General features: G+C 34.8%; 1 protein-coding gene across 2 annotated transcripts in view; it reads left to right on the forward strand.

Moving 5' to 3' along the window:
* Positions 1–14,577, forward strand: part of LOC118159695 (maltase-glucoamylase, intestinal-like) — a 34,489-nt gene that overhangs the window by 8,081 nt on the left and 11,831 nt on the right. For both annotated transcript variants that reach the window (XR_004747210.1, XM_035314258.1), the window contains 19 exons: positions 830–929; positions 1,644–1,756; positions 2,298–2,423; positions 2,719–2,850; positions 3,111–3,230; positions 3,666–3,779; positions 4,596–4,680; positions 5,385–5,502; positions 6,113–6,284; positions 7,079–7,195; positions 7,546–7,700; positions 8,159–8,243; positions 8,611–8,667; positions 9,118–9,242; positions 9,773–9,861; positions 10,651–10,700; positions 11,303–11,473; positions 12,247–12,396; positions 13,566–13,775. Coding sequence is in view for 1 of the 2 variants with exons in the window: in XM_035314258.1 (XP_035170149.1) it covers positions 830–929; positions 1,644–1,756; positions 2,298–2,423; positions 2,719–2,850; positions 3,111–3,230; positions 3,666–3,779; positions 4,596–4,680; positions 5,385–5,502; positions 6,113–6,284; positions 7,079–7,195; positions 7,546–7,700; positions 8,159–8,243; positions 8,611–8,667; positions 9,118–9,242; positions 9,773–9,861; positions 10,651–10,700; positions 11,303–11,473; positions 12,247–12,396; positions 13,566–13,775 (2,289 nt within the window). In the remaining variant the exon portion in view is untranslated. The remainder of the gene's footprint in view (positions 1–829; positions 930–1,643; positions 1,757–2,297; positions 2,424–2,718; positions 2,851–3,110; positions 3,231–3,665; positions 3,780–4,595; positions 4,681–5,384; positions 5,503–6,112; positions 6,285–7,078; positions 7,196–7,545; positions 7,701–8,158; positions 8,244–8,610; positions 8,668–9,117; positions 9,243–9,772; positions 9,862–10,650; positions 10,701–11,302; positions 11,474–12,246; positions 12,397–13,565; positions 13,776–14,577) is intronic.

Below are 14,577 nucleotides of genomic sequence, written 5' to 3' on the forward strand. Positions count from 1 at the left end.
TTATTTTATTTTGTGTTATTTTATTTTGTGTTATTTTATTTTGTGTTGTTTTTTGTGCTGAGTGCTGCATGCGATTGCAAAATGGTAGATATAACCGAGTAAAATTGCTGGTGGAATAGCTTTTGGTCAATATTTGCAGTGATTTGGTCAATTTGTGCAGTATTGCAATGTGCTGCCTATCAGCTCACGAGCATCGGAATCTCACACTGTTTGTTTGCTGATAAAAAGAGTAAAAAACAGCTTGGCTGTGCATCGCCACATGCAAAACTTGGTCAGCACAACACTTTCCCTCGTAGCTCAGGAAATAATGCATTTGGCAGCTGTTGATTTACAAAACATAATAGCTCTATCAGCTGTTTGTTTTTTTCCTACTTATTTTTTCTCCCACTTTATTTTTTTTTTTTTTTTTTTTTTTCCCCAAATTTATCCATTTTCCAAGAAGCAATTTTTTGTTTTTTTTTTTTTTTCCTTTTTTTTTCTTTTTTTTTTTTTTTGGTTTGGCTTTCCATATGGAATACATTTTTGTTTGTTTCTTTGGGGGAAATTTTCAATTATCACTACAGTTATTCATAGCTTTTGGGCTTTTTGAGAAAAAGGAAATATCTGCTAGAGTGTCCTAGTCCTTGACAAGGTAACATTGCAAAAATAAATAAATAAATAATTACATTTCTGGTATCATTTCTGGCAAGGGAGGCAGTTTTTCCCCAAATCTAAGCTTTCGGTGAATTCTGAGCAAATTTTACATTCCCATTTAGAGGAGTTTAACCTCACAGGTGATACATTTTTTGAGATACTGTTTCTTTAATAATCTTTTCTGTTTTCCTTCAAGAACATGGATAACTTATATGGTGTTCAGACTTTCTTCTTGTGTTTGGAAGACACAAGTGGAGCCTCTTTCGGTGTTTTCTTGATGAACAGCAATGCGATGGGTAAGCACGCCTTCTCCACAGCTTTACTCACTGCAAAAAAAATAAAAAAATCCCTTTTTTTGGATGATCTGCAGGGCTATTGCACTGCAAACCTGCTGAGCTGGTGTCAGTTTTTTTAAAAAGAGTCAATTTTTTGAAAGGAGTTGTCTAAAAATGTATAACAGCAGTCATTATTACAAGGATTTACTTGTTTCCTATGCAAATAGCTCAGTTATTCTTAAGGTTTTGTTGACCACTGACCTGGGCATTTTTGTTTGGGGTCAGGGATGTTTTGCTAAAAAGATTAAAATCAGAACCTAAATTTAAATATAAGCTTAAGCAGCACTTTCAAATATTTGCCTTAATGAATGAAAATTAAGGGCATATTATGGTTATTTTCCTTAGTTAAGGAAAATGGTGCTTATCTGGATGCTGAAGTTTAAATATTCAAGTGTTTTGAGACTGAAAATTCCATGAGGAGAAGTTGGATTTCTCTTTTTGGACTGTAAAGGAATGTAAATACGAACATTTTAACAAATTAAGATAATTAACATTTTTAAAAGGAGCTGAAAACTTTTCATTTTAAGTTCAAGTAATGCTTTGGGGTTTCCTTGAGTCTTTTCCTTTGCTATTTTCCGCTAAACATTTTTTTTTTACATCTCATATCAGAATAACAATTATTGGAGATTTGGGAAACATCCCAGGTCATTTTTGTGTGTGTTTTTTGGCTTGCAGAGTTCGCCCTGCAACCGGCGCCAGCTGTCACTTACAGAACAATTGGCGGAATTCTGGATTTTTACATCTTCGTAGGCGACACTCCCGAGCAAGTGGTGCAGGAGTACGTGAAGGTAGGCATCCACCCTCGGGGGTGCCCAAGCCCTGGGCAGTTTGCTTTTGGTAATTCTGCTTTTGTCAGGGTTGATTTTTGGCCAGATGTTGTCCAGCCTTTGGCTTTGCTCTTCAAAAATCATCATTATTGATGTTTGGTTAATAATTCCGTTGAGTGTTGCAACGTTGAGTGGTGAACGTTGAACATTAAAGTTCTGAGAATTAAAATATTAAATAACAAGTTATTAAATATTATAACTATTAAAAATTGAGCTTACTCTTTTCTGTAAGACAGCAAATACGTATGTATAATGTCAGCAAACAGAATGAGTTGACACTTTTAAGGATAATATAATAATTCAATGGGTATCAATGGTTATGTCATTCTTTGCATCATCATTTGCATTTGGCTTTTTGGGGGAAAAAAACATAGGAAAACTTCACAGTTGAAGGGGATCACATCAAATGCAGCTTCTCACGCTCCAGTTGAATCTCTCTGAGGAGTGCAAATTTAGGGAATCAGACCCAAAAAACTCATCCATTTTTGGTTTTAATTTCCAGTTGGTCGGATTGCCGGCGTTGCCTTCCTATTGGGCTCTTGGGTTTCAGCTTAGTCGTTATGATTATGGGTCTCTGGACGAGGTGAAGGCAGTTGTGGAGCGGAACAGAGCAGTTGGACTTCCTTACGTGAGTAAAAATGTGACTTTTCATGGAGAAGGCAGCAAAATTGAGCAGAAACAACAAAAATATCTATTTTTCCCAATATCTGATTTTCTGATGCTCTCAGAAGCCACAGAACATCAGCATCAAGAGCCAATTTTTCCCAATTTTGTGGGGAAGAAAAAAAAAAAAAAAAAAAAGACTGGTGGATAACCATTAAAAATAGACACCGGCATCCAGTTGATCGTATTGGCTGCTTTTCCAGAGATTTTAATCAAAATGCAGCACATCCCTGAGTCAAGTATTGCTGCTTTTCTTTCAGGACGTTCAATACACAGACATTGATTACATGGAAGCAAGGAAAGATTTTACTTATGACAAAGTGAAATTCACAGACCTCCCTAATTTTCAAGCTTATCTGCACGACCGTGGGCAAAAATATGTTCTCATACTGGTAAGCGTTTATTGTTATTGGTAATAACTATAATCATATATTTTACTATGACATTACATCAAATACATAATATTATCTATTTTGTATTATTCAAAAGAAACTCATTATTTTTCCTTTTTAAATAATATCAGGATAATTGAACATTGCTACACTTGGCATCCTTAGAGTTGCTGGGCTCAATAACAATGGATGACCGTTTTCTGTAGTTTTGTAATTTTTTTTTGTAGTTTTTCTGTATTTTTTTTCCCCCATTTTTTTAGGATCCAGCTATTAGCACTGAGCGTCTTGCGAACGATTTGCCCTACCCATCCTATGAGAGGGGAGAAAGCCAGAAAGTTTGGATTAACGAATCCGATGGTGTAACACCCTTAGTTGGCGCGGTAAGGAAATATTTCAATTTTTTAGCAATTTTCTGTACATTAGGTCAAAAGGAAAAGAAAGATTTTAAATGGCCAGGAGATGCTGGCAGCCAACATCAGTTTATTTTCAATTATCATAGAGCAATTTCCCCTTTAGTGCTTTGATAATTTATTTAGAACAAGTTTACAAATGTATCTACTTACTGCACAATTTTGCTTAACTAGATTTTGACTTAAAAAATGACTTTTGAACTGTAAATTCAAGACATGAACATCTTTCTAATGTAAATACTCTTTTGCAATCCATATCTCAAAAGTTTTCTCCTGATGCCTGTATCAACACTGTCCTGAAAAAATAATAATTCTCAGTTTTAATACCCAGAATTTTTTTGTTTTGTTTTGTTTTTCCAAAACACCATCAAAAGTTTTATTTGATTTTTTTCCCTTTTTATTTAGGTGTGGCCAGGCAGAACCGTCTTCCCAGATTTCACCAGTCCCACCTGCACCAGGTGGTGGGTGTCAGAATGTGAAGCGTTTTACAAGGAGGTGCCATATGATGGGCTCTGGATTGTAAGGAATTCACCAATTTTTTGCTTTTTGAAAAAAATAAAAAGTTTTATTTATATATATTTAAATAATAATAATAATTAAAAAAGGTTTATTGTGAATAACCTGAAATTCATGCAGGATTTGTACACCTCTTCTAAAATATTCAATGAATTTTGGCATTTTGTTGATTTTTTTGTTTGTTTGTTTGTTTTCGTCAGAGGACTTTTTACATTTAATTTTTAATTTTATTTAATATTCATAAAATCCTCACATTTTACCCTAATGCATTGGATACTTGCTTCCTTCAGTCAAGGCATATTCAGCATAATTTTATTTATCAAAGAATTGATGGTGACCGTGATCATAATTCCTACAGTAGCTTTTATTTTTAATGACCTATATCTTTAGGTAGAGAAAAAGTGAACACCTTTAGTAGGATTTGGGATTTTTACTGAGTAAGGACATTTTTTCTTTTCAGGCTGGAACACGCAGCCTGTAGGTTGTTTTTATTTTGTGCAAATATTTGGGAATTTGTAGGAAAATAACGCAGGATTTGGGAAAAGCTGCAATTTCTCTGGTTTGGGTGAAATCCTACCATCGCCACTTTGTTCCAAATTCATCCTTCTGACATTCAGAAAGACTTTTTTTGATGATTTCATACATTGCTGTAGTGGTTGCTGGAGGAAATAATAAATATTATTTTCTGTGCTTCTTGTCCGCTCCGGTCAGCAGCTACAAGTTGCTTTTCAATGACATAGTTGGCTGAAAGTCCAAAAAATATCAGTGTTGGGAATGTTTTAGCTTCACTTTGAAATTGGAATTTGCCATTTTTTTCAGGATATGAATGAAGTAGCCAACTTTGTTCAAGGCTCAAGTAATGGCTGTAAGCAAAATGAATTAAACTACCCACCTTACACGCCCCGTAAGTCTGTCTTTAGAAAATAAAATCAAAATCTTTTAGCAAAAATTCAGGATAACTGTGTTGTCAGTTAAAAGGATATGGAGGGATTTTACTGTGGGTTTTATGGATTTTTTTGAGTACTTTTATTGACTGAAAGTACATATATACCAAATGCCAGGTCAAAGATGTGGTTTATATGGCTCACTAGAAAATAATATCTTGTTTTACACCCATCAGAATAATAAATGTAGGTTGTCAGTGCCTTAATTGTACATAATAATTGTATCTTTTGTCATTTTATTGCCATCTATATCACCTACTATTTCAATGTCAATAATTAGAGGTGCAGGCAATGCTAAAGAGGAACTGAAATTCTTTATCAAGCCAGACCTTTGATCATTGCCGGACAATGGTCATGGCCAGGTCAAATGATTCAGAAATTTTGGGGTGAATTTTTTGGGCGAGTCCTTCCTTGCATGTGAAATCCAGCTTGAAGCTGGATTTAATCTTATTAAATTGAAAATTTGGTGTAAGTTCAGCCTCAGGCTGGTAAATCCCATCCCATTGGCAATGCTTAGGAGTGTGCAGGGAATTATTTTGCTTTCTACGCAGATTGCTGTGAGATACAGAAAGTTTGAAGGCAGAAAACTTCTTTGTATGTAATTAAAAGTAAAACAATTAAATTCAATCCATTAAAATACATTTCCCAAACTGCTTTGTCGCAGGAGTTCTTGACCGACTCTTGTATTCCAAGACTCTCTGCATGGATGCAGTGCAAAACTGGGGGAAACAATATGATGTCCACAACCTTTTTGGATACTCCATGACTCTGTCAACACAAGAGTAAGGAAGGCTTCTTAATATCTCAAATTAAAAATAAATAAATAATAATAATCAGAGTATGATAGAACCATTACGGTTGGAAAAGACCTTCAAGGGTAGAGCCAATGCCCTCAATTTTGGGCAATTCACTTCCCAAGGAACCCAATCTGGGGGTCGATATGAATTGTCAAACCTCTGCATCTCCAATCTTTCTACAATGGGCATTCAAAAATCACATTTTTGAAATTCAAATTAAATTTCTGAGTCAAAATTCAAAGCCCTAGCATTGGATTTGGGTGATGAAGATCTGTGCATAAAGCAAAGCTGAAAGGAGACCCAGGCTTTGTTATTTAGAGTTAAAATGTGATGAAGGTTGGCAGGCAAAAGTGAAAGGGTTCTTTAAGGTTAGTGAAATTAATGATGCTAGTGAAATAAATGATACTAGTGAAATTAATAAAAATAATAATTTAGTTAATAGACACCTTAAAAATTAGGGGAGTCTCTGTCCTTAGCTTATATATCATTGTAAATCAGTGAATAGATCTAGTGAATAGATCAGTAGGTGGATCTACTCATCTCCATACCCAATTTATTCTTTGCCTAATTCCACCCGTTTTTGAATTTTTTTCAGAGCCATCAAAACTATATTTCCTGGGAAACGAAGCTTCCTTCTTTCGAGGTCTACTTTTGCGGGGTCTGGGAAGTACGCGGGACACTGGCTGGGAGACAACGCTGCCACGTGGGATCAGCTCAAATGGGCAATTCCCGGAATGCTGGAATTTGGGCTCTTTGGAATCCCTTATGTATGAAACGGTCATTTTTGGTACCTTTTTACAACAAAATGTTTAAATTATTCCCTATCAAGCTTGATACGTATAAGCCCATCTGCATAAATGTCTTATCGTAGAACCATGGAATGGTTTTTGTTGGAAGGGACCTCTAGAGATCATCTAGTTCAACCTAATTCCACCCTTCAAAACTTTAAATTAATCCCTTTGGGAGTCTATTTAAACATTTTCATCCCGGGAATAACTGATTTTATCTTTACACAATTTCCCTCTATTGAATATGTGTGTGTATGGATATCAAATATAGGATTTTGTGTTTCAAGCCTCCTCGTACCTCTGGGAAACTCTTTAAATGCAATTATTAATGAAATGCCCACATCCCTTTCCAGGAAGTGGGCATTTTTCTTGGAATTTCTGTGACCTTGGTACTATTCTGCTAATTTATGCACATTAGCACCAATGAGCAGTTTTAGCTTGGAGTCGGTTTAGCTTTCTGTAGGACCTATATTTGAATAATTCTAATTCCACGTGCACAGAAGTTGGGCTGAAAAGTATTTACTGAAAAGTCAATTTCTACCTGGCTACATCGTGTAATATCTCCAGAAATTCCAGGGTTCAAACAGAGGAAAACACAGTGGTAAATACAAAATTTAGGTGCAGATGAGATTTTTGGGAGAAATGTAGAAATGGGATGAATGTTTCTAAGACCCTGGGTAGCAATTAGGGATGAATTGAAAAGTCTCCGTATATTTAGAGGATTTTTGGTAGAGATGTGCCGTGTGCTCAACAATTTCTGGTTTTATTTTAAGATTGGAGCAGATATTTGTGGTTTCTTTGATGACGTCACAGAAGAACTTTGCCGGCGATGGATGCAAGTAGGAGCATTTTACCCATTTTCCAGGAATCACAATACTGAACTATGCAAAGTAAGTTGTACATCCTGTTACAAAGATTCATCTTGTGATAAGCTATTGCATATCTGTTCTGGTAGTTGATACCAAATTAAATTCAGAATTTGTGAAAATAAATTCAAAATCTATGAAAATAAATTCAGAATTCTGAAAATAACATCTGAATTCTGAAAAATAATTTTCTACCACTAATAGTTAAACAGTAGACTGGTTTGAAATTGGTGCAACCTTATGCTTAGGAAATCCTTGCTGCAAATAATGTATTTAATCCTTGCTGCAAATGTGTTGTGCTTGCCACAACACCCTGATTTTTGGCAGCACCCCATAGACCACAGGGATTAAAATCGGTTTTTGATTACTTTCAGCCCCAGGATCCTGCCTACTTTGGAGCCGATTCGATTTTGGTGAATACCTCAAAGCACTACTTGAACATCCGCTACACGCTGCTGCCCTACCTGTACACGCTCTTCTACAAAGCTCACACTCAAGGAGACACGGTGGCACGGCCAGTTTTGCACGAGTATGTTCCCAAATCCATTCTTTTTTCCTAGAAAGAAAGAATTCTATCCCAAATCTGTTCTTCCTAGAAAGAATTCTAACCACATCTAGTCTGTGAAAGATACTGCACATTGGAATATGCACAATGTCTGATTTTTGAAATACCATTTTAGAGTAATCTGGAGAGTCATCAAATCCATCAATAATTTCTGCACACACATCATAATTATCGATTACTCTAAGAGTTGCTATGAAATTTCATTAGCAGCTGATTAAATTATTCTCCATCATCATGTCTATTTTACAAATTTAATTTTCCTGCCTTTATTCCTGTTTATTTTCTTGAAGCTCTTAAACTACATTAAGAAACACACCCAGACACACTAATGCACAGGCGTAATTAATGCAGACTAAATTAATAAACTATGTATCTACCTAAGATTAAACGCAATTAATGCCACTGCTTTCCTTTTTGCTTAGGTTTTATTCTGATGAAGCAACGTGGAGCGTGGACAAGCAGTTCCTGTGGGGTCCTGGCCTGCTCATTAGCCCCGTACTTGACCAAGTAGGTTTCACTGTCTTGATGTTTGATTATTATTTGATATTATTTGATATCTTGATATCAATTCCCATCATGAATTTGCAAGGAACCTCAAACCACAAACTTCAGCTTTCTTACAGCAAATTGCAGCAGAATCCCCTCAACAAGTTAAATTCCTTGGCCATCTATCCCCCTCATTATTTTATTCATTCAATTTGAAATTGCCTTCCGATTTTCTGAGTTTGGGGACAATATCGTTTCTCAGCCTAAAAGTAAAGAGAAAGATCAGATTTTTTTTCTCATTGTCAGCTTTCTGATGATTTTGGAAATATTGGCTTATTGGATTAATTTGCATTCAAATATGAAATTTGTCTCTGTTTTTGCCTTATAGGGGGTGGACACAATTGAAGCGTATATTCCTGATGCTGTCTGGTACGATTATGAAACGGTAAGGAAATAGGGTACAGAAATGTGGAGAGTTGCTGATTTTTAGCATTATACCATAGTGATCTCTGCTGGTTTACTTTGGGACCATTGGCAGCAGTATGGATATTCTCAGGACTGAAACTTTTTAAGAAAAAGAGGGATTAAGATGAATTGAGGAATTAAGAATTAAGTCAAAAGGGAGAGTTAAGGAACTAGGAATTAAGACAAAATAAAGAATTGGGAATTAAGTAAAAGGAAGAGTTTAGGAACTGAGAATTATGTAAAAAGAAGAACTGGGAATTAAGTCAAAAGGAAAAATTAAGGAACTGGGAATTGATTCAAAAGAAACAAAAATGAGAAGAATTAAGGAACTGAGGAATTAGAGAGAAAAAAATGCAGAATTAAGAAGAAATAAGGAATTCAGACAGCAGTGGGCGATGCCACCTAATTCTTCTTCATCCCTGTCCACAAGGGCACAAAACTGTCTGTCAGGAAGCAGAAAACGCAGCTCTACCTGCCTGCGGACAGGATGGGGCTTCACCTGCGAGGTGGCTACGTTTTTCCTACCCAGCAGCCAGCGACCACCACCGTCACGAGGTATGTCCAAGGGCGGAATATTTTCTTCACTAAACTGGTAGGAAAATAGGATTTCAAGGAAGGGGCTCGGGGCCATCTGCTTTCAGGAAAAAAATAAAATATAATAAAATAATAAAAAATATATAAAAAAGTATTATTTGGAGCATAATTATTATTTAGCATTTTAGCACTATTATTATCTAGTAGTATTTAACATTTGAAAGTTGGGAATTAAGGACAGTCATCACTCATTTTCATGACCAATGACGTAATATTTCTAATAATTAACTAGAGAAGATTTTTCTCTTTTCATTCTTTTTTCTTTCTTTTCTCTTTTTGCAAGCTTCCAGTGGATTTTATTCTTTTACTTAACAATCACCAAACACGTAAGCACTGGATAACCAGGGACCAACACAAGACAATTCTCAAAGTTTTGAAGCCCCATTTGAACTCTATACTCTTAAAATAAACATTAAAGATGACCTAGCTGTTTATTGCACATCTAAAATTAATTTGTTAATAAATTGCGGGGTTTTTTTTTTGGTCCACAGCCGTAAGAATCCCATGGGACTGATCATTGCTCTGGATGACAACAACACAGCAACTGGGGAGTTGTTCTGGGACGATGGAGAATCCGCACGTGAGTCTTGACAGGCTGCTAGTTCAGGAAAAAATGGCCCAAAAATATTTGTAGGGTTGTTGTAGAGTTTTTGGGTTGGAAGGGTCCTTGAAGATTGTCTACATGTTCATGATGCCCATCCATGCGTATGCACACATGTTCTGATATGCACCCGAATGGGTTTCAGCGGGAGCAAGACCACACGACCCCTGTTCACCAAGAAAATTCAGTTAAAGATGAAAACTTTCACATATCTGACCTTTTTGGAATCAGTTAAATTCCTGGGGAGGTCAGCAAAAATGTCGTTAACACAAAAGGTGTGCTTATTGACACCAAAAATTTAAGGCGGCTGCTTCCCATATTCATGTTTTTTATTTTTTATTTTTTTTTATTTTTTTTTTACTTTTTTACTTTTACTTTTTTACTTTTAACCTTGATTTTTGGAGAATGAAGAATGTTGAATTTTCTAAGGAATTTCTGAGGATTTAGGCATCCTTTTATCATTTAATTAGAAAGATTTTGGATACTTAAATCCTTCAGGAGCTTTTGAAGCCTCTTTGACCTTCATGGAGTTCATGCTCCCACATCTAAGATATATTCTGCCACATACAATATCATGACTTGATAGGTAATTCCTAAACTTAAAAAAGACTAAAATAAAAATCACCAGGATTTCAGGAAAATTAAAGGATATTGACATCCTGGGTCAATTTCACAAAAGATGAAAATTGGCAGAATGCATTTTATTTATTTATTCATTAATACCTTTCATTCTGTGCTGCAACCAAAATTTATTTTTCTGTATTTTAGCTTCTGATGGCAGTAGAAACTACATTTTCTATGAGTTCAAAGTTTCCAATGTAAGTATACATGTTTTAAAGAAATTAATTTTCATTTCCAATGTTAAACTTCTATGGGTATTCTTTTTTCCTTTCCCTGTTTCCCTACAATACTTATTAAGAAACAGAGTATTTGGCAAAGTCTAAGAGGTGCCATTTTCAAAAATATTTCAAATATTTCAAAAATATTTCAAATATTTCAAAATATTATTGCTAATGAAATTATTTCAATTTCATTAATTCCAATTCCAATTGGAAAATTCCAATTTCTTGACATATTATAGAGTGAGAAAAAACACCTGCTTATAGAATTTATAAATTCTAGAATATAGAATTATAGAATTATATAGAATTTATAGAATTATATAGAATTATAGAATTTATAGAATTATATAGAATTTATAAATTCTATAAAGGAGAAAAGCTGTAAAACAATCAGCAGGTAGAATTTGAAAGGAGATTAACACAATGCTTGTGAATCTCAAAATCTGACAACTTGAAAGAAATCCTTGTATATTGGAAAAAAAAATGAAGCTGAATATCTCCAGTGATTGAGGAGAAGAGCGGAATTAAAATCTGGGGAAACATTGGCAATTCAATGCAATTATTTCATCGTTTCTCAGGACACGCTGCAAATGAACATCATAAACAACAATTACTCTGACCCGAACAACCTGAAGTTCGAAGAAATCAAAATTTTGGGATTGCAGCAGGAACTGATGACGGTCACGGTGCTGCAGAACAACATTGAGCAAGTTTCTTCTCATAACATCACCTATAATCCTACAGACAAGGTAAAGAGTGGGAGGAAAACTGGAATTGAAATTTTCTGGAGTGGTATATATTAGATATATAAATATAATATATATGTAATTATATAAATATATATATATTATATTATATCTGCTGGGTACATATTGCAGTGGACAGAGGCCAGTAGTATTGTAGCTTCTTATTATCTGTATATTTTATTGTAGAAAAATAAAGTATAATTTCATTAAACTAATGTATTTAGGTGGCAGATCTGATCTGCCCTCAGACATTGTGCACAAAAAAATGTTTGTTAATTATTTATGTGGGTCAATTACATTTATAAGGGGGGGAGAAGAGATTTAGAATTTTAGTTAATGTTGCAGGAGGGTAGATAATATCTGCCGCCTTTGCCACTTAATCAAATAGTTTTCAAATTGTAAATATAAAACATAATAAAAATCAATTGGTTTAAAAAAAACTTAAGCATTTAGTCAAGAGCTGTGTGATTCTCTTCAGCCCTCGTGTGCTTCTGTGTGAGGTGAGGGGTTGGAGCTTTTCCAGATCTGTGCGTGAATTTGGCAAAATTTAACATTGGGTGAAATTTAACAGATGAAATTATTTAATATTTGGAAAAAAAAATAACATTTGGAAAATTTAGAGTGCATAAAATGTCATGTTGAGCAAGTTCTTGTTTCAGCAGATCTTAAAAAAGAAAAAAAAAAAGACAATGAATGGGATACACAACTTATTGTTAATTTTTGTTAATATTGTTAATATTGTAAATTTTTAATTGCTTTATTGTTAATTTTTATAGTTTGCTGTTATAAAAGGGCTCCAGCTTGATTTGGGCAAATCGTACTCATTAAGATGGACTCTAGGAACCCACGCCTCTGAAAAATTTGATTGTTATCCCAGCGCAGGGGCCACCAAGGAACTATGCGAACAACGCGGCTGCATCTGGGCTGTAAGTAAAGATTTGTCTTATTCTAAGAATCATCACTTTCTTTTTGTTCTTTTACTTTACAAGAAAAGTCCCATTTGTCCTTCTGCCAGATCACCTCAGAAAACTGTGGTTCATTGAAGCTGTTTTCAACCACTTCTGAAGTCTGAAAAATAGAAGAAAATCCAGTGTTTTGGGAAATACAGTAAATAATAATAATATAGTGTATATTATTATAACGGTGTATTTCTATTATTATAGAAAATAATAGAAATATTAGAAAAAATGAAAATATTATTTCTATAAATATATTCTATAAATTATTATAGAAATAATAATAGAGTTATAAAAAATAGAGGAAATTCTTACCTTCATTGGGCTCTGCCATTGCCAACAAGACCTGCAAGGCATCGGTTTTGAGATTTTTTGCCTTTTTTTTTTTTTTTTTTTTTTTTAATATTAAGCTTCCATTCTTGAAACATATTCAGCTACATGCAATTCCTCTAGAAATCCAGAATGAGAAGAAATCCTTGAATCTCTAAGGAATCTTCCTCTTTCTGTGAATGTAACGGGTCATGTCCCTGTTGGATATATCTGAACCATAATTCCTGTTCCTGGAGATTTTTAGGTTTTATTTCTGGATGCTGCATGGTTGTGCTGACAGTGACGGCATGATGACAGGCTGGAGTGGTGGATGAATGGCCTGAAATTTGTCCTTATTAGAAATATTTGTTGTTATTTGGAATATTTGGGGAATTTTAGATATTTGGGACTGGCTCTTCGTGCAGAAGCACGTTTGGCCAAGTTATTAACTGGGTATATTTAAAATGTTTTCTTGAAGTTGAATGAGGCCTTGAATTTGGTGAAAAAAGATGCAAAAATACTCATTAGGAGCTAAAACACAATGAGCAGGTGTAGATTTGTTTGTACAAATAGGAGAAATGGTGATTATTGAGAGCTGATGGCACTTGGAATAATTTGAGGGAGAATTCTTGACTCGAAAAAGTTCATTATTTCTAAAACAGTGTGGATAATAATAATCATCTGCCTTTATTGCTTAACACTGGGGACAAAAGTGTGTTATCTGGAAAGAAAAAAAAAAAAGAGGTTTGGAATCCTTGCTGCTTAAAACTAATTTTAAAAAGAAAAGCAGGTGACTCCTTCACTAATTGGCCACGTGCTTGCATTTTCAGGAAGACACCTCTGGTTCGAACATTCCCTACTGCTATTATGGCTCTGACAACAGTTATTCCATCTCCGATGTCCAATACACGGCGTCGGGGCTGGCGGCCAACCTCACCTACACAAACACCACGGCCAGGGCCTTTGAGAGGTCCACATCACCCATCAGCACGCTTCGCCTGGAGGTGATATACCACAGCAACGACATGCTCCAGTTTAAGGTATTTCTCCCAGTTTCTGGTCCTCCGCCAGCCAAATTCATTTTATTTCTCAGAATGACATTTTTAGTGTTGTGCGGGTAGTGCACACTCATCAAAATATGGTTTTACTTCTAAGCAAATGCTAGGTTAACACTTGGACTTGATGACTTTGGAGGTCTTTCCCAGTCCAAGTGATTCTGTGTGATTCCGCACAATTCTGCCCAATTCTGTGCAGTTTAAAGAGTGTTTATTACTCTTAGGCCATATCTTTTTTTTTTTTTTTTTTTTTTTTTTTTGTGGAGGAATTTCATCCCACTTTTTCTACTGGAGAGTCACGGATCAAACATACACTGTCTATGTATACATGGGAGGTCATGCAGAACTGGAACTGAAGAGATTTAATTGATATGATCAGTTCTGGAGTCTTTAATACCTCATCATTTAGAGTATAATTTATTACTCTACATTTAATAAAATAACTCTAAATAGGGCATGTTATTAAAACAAGCAGAAATAAAGTCTTGAATCGACTCGTTTCATCCTACATAATGCAGAAAACCCAAAGAGGAATCTCTTAAAACTGATTAAAAAATGAACCAAAAAGGTGAAATCCATCATACCTAAAAATACGTTTAATATATTTAAATAATTAAGAGTCATTCCTGGTCCAAAATAAAATCTTACTGCTCTTTATTTTCCAGCACAAATACTTTGAAGGAATTTGAGAAAGGAATACGTATTGAAGGAAAACACTTAATAAATTTACAATTTTAAAAATTAATTCTTATAGTTATTGGCAAGGTTTTGAAAAAGGTGTCTGACT

The sequence above is a fragment of the Oxyura jamaicensis genome, unplaced genomic scaffold, assembly GCF_011077185.1.
Source record: "Oxyura jamaicensis isolate SHBP4307 breed ruddy duck unplaced genomic scaffold, BPBGC_Ojam_1.0 oxyUn_random_OJ71665, whole genome shotgun sequence".
NCBI lineage: Eukaryota > Metazoa > Chordata > Aves > Anseriformes > Anatidae > Oxyura > Oxyura jamaicensis.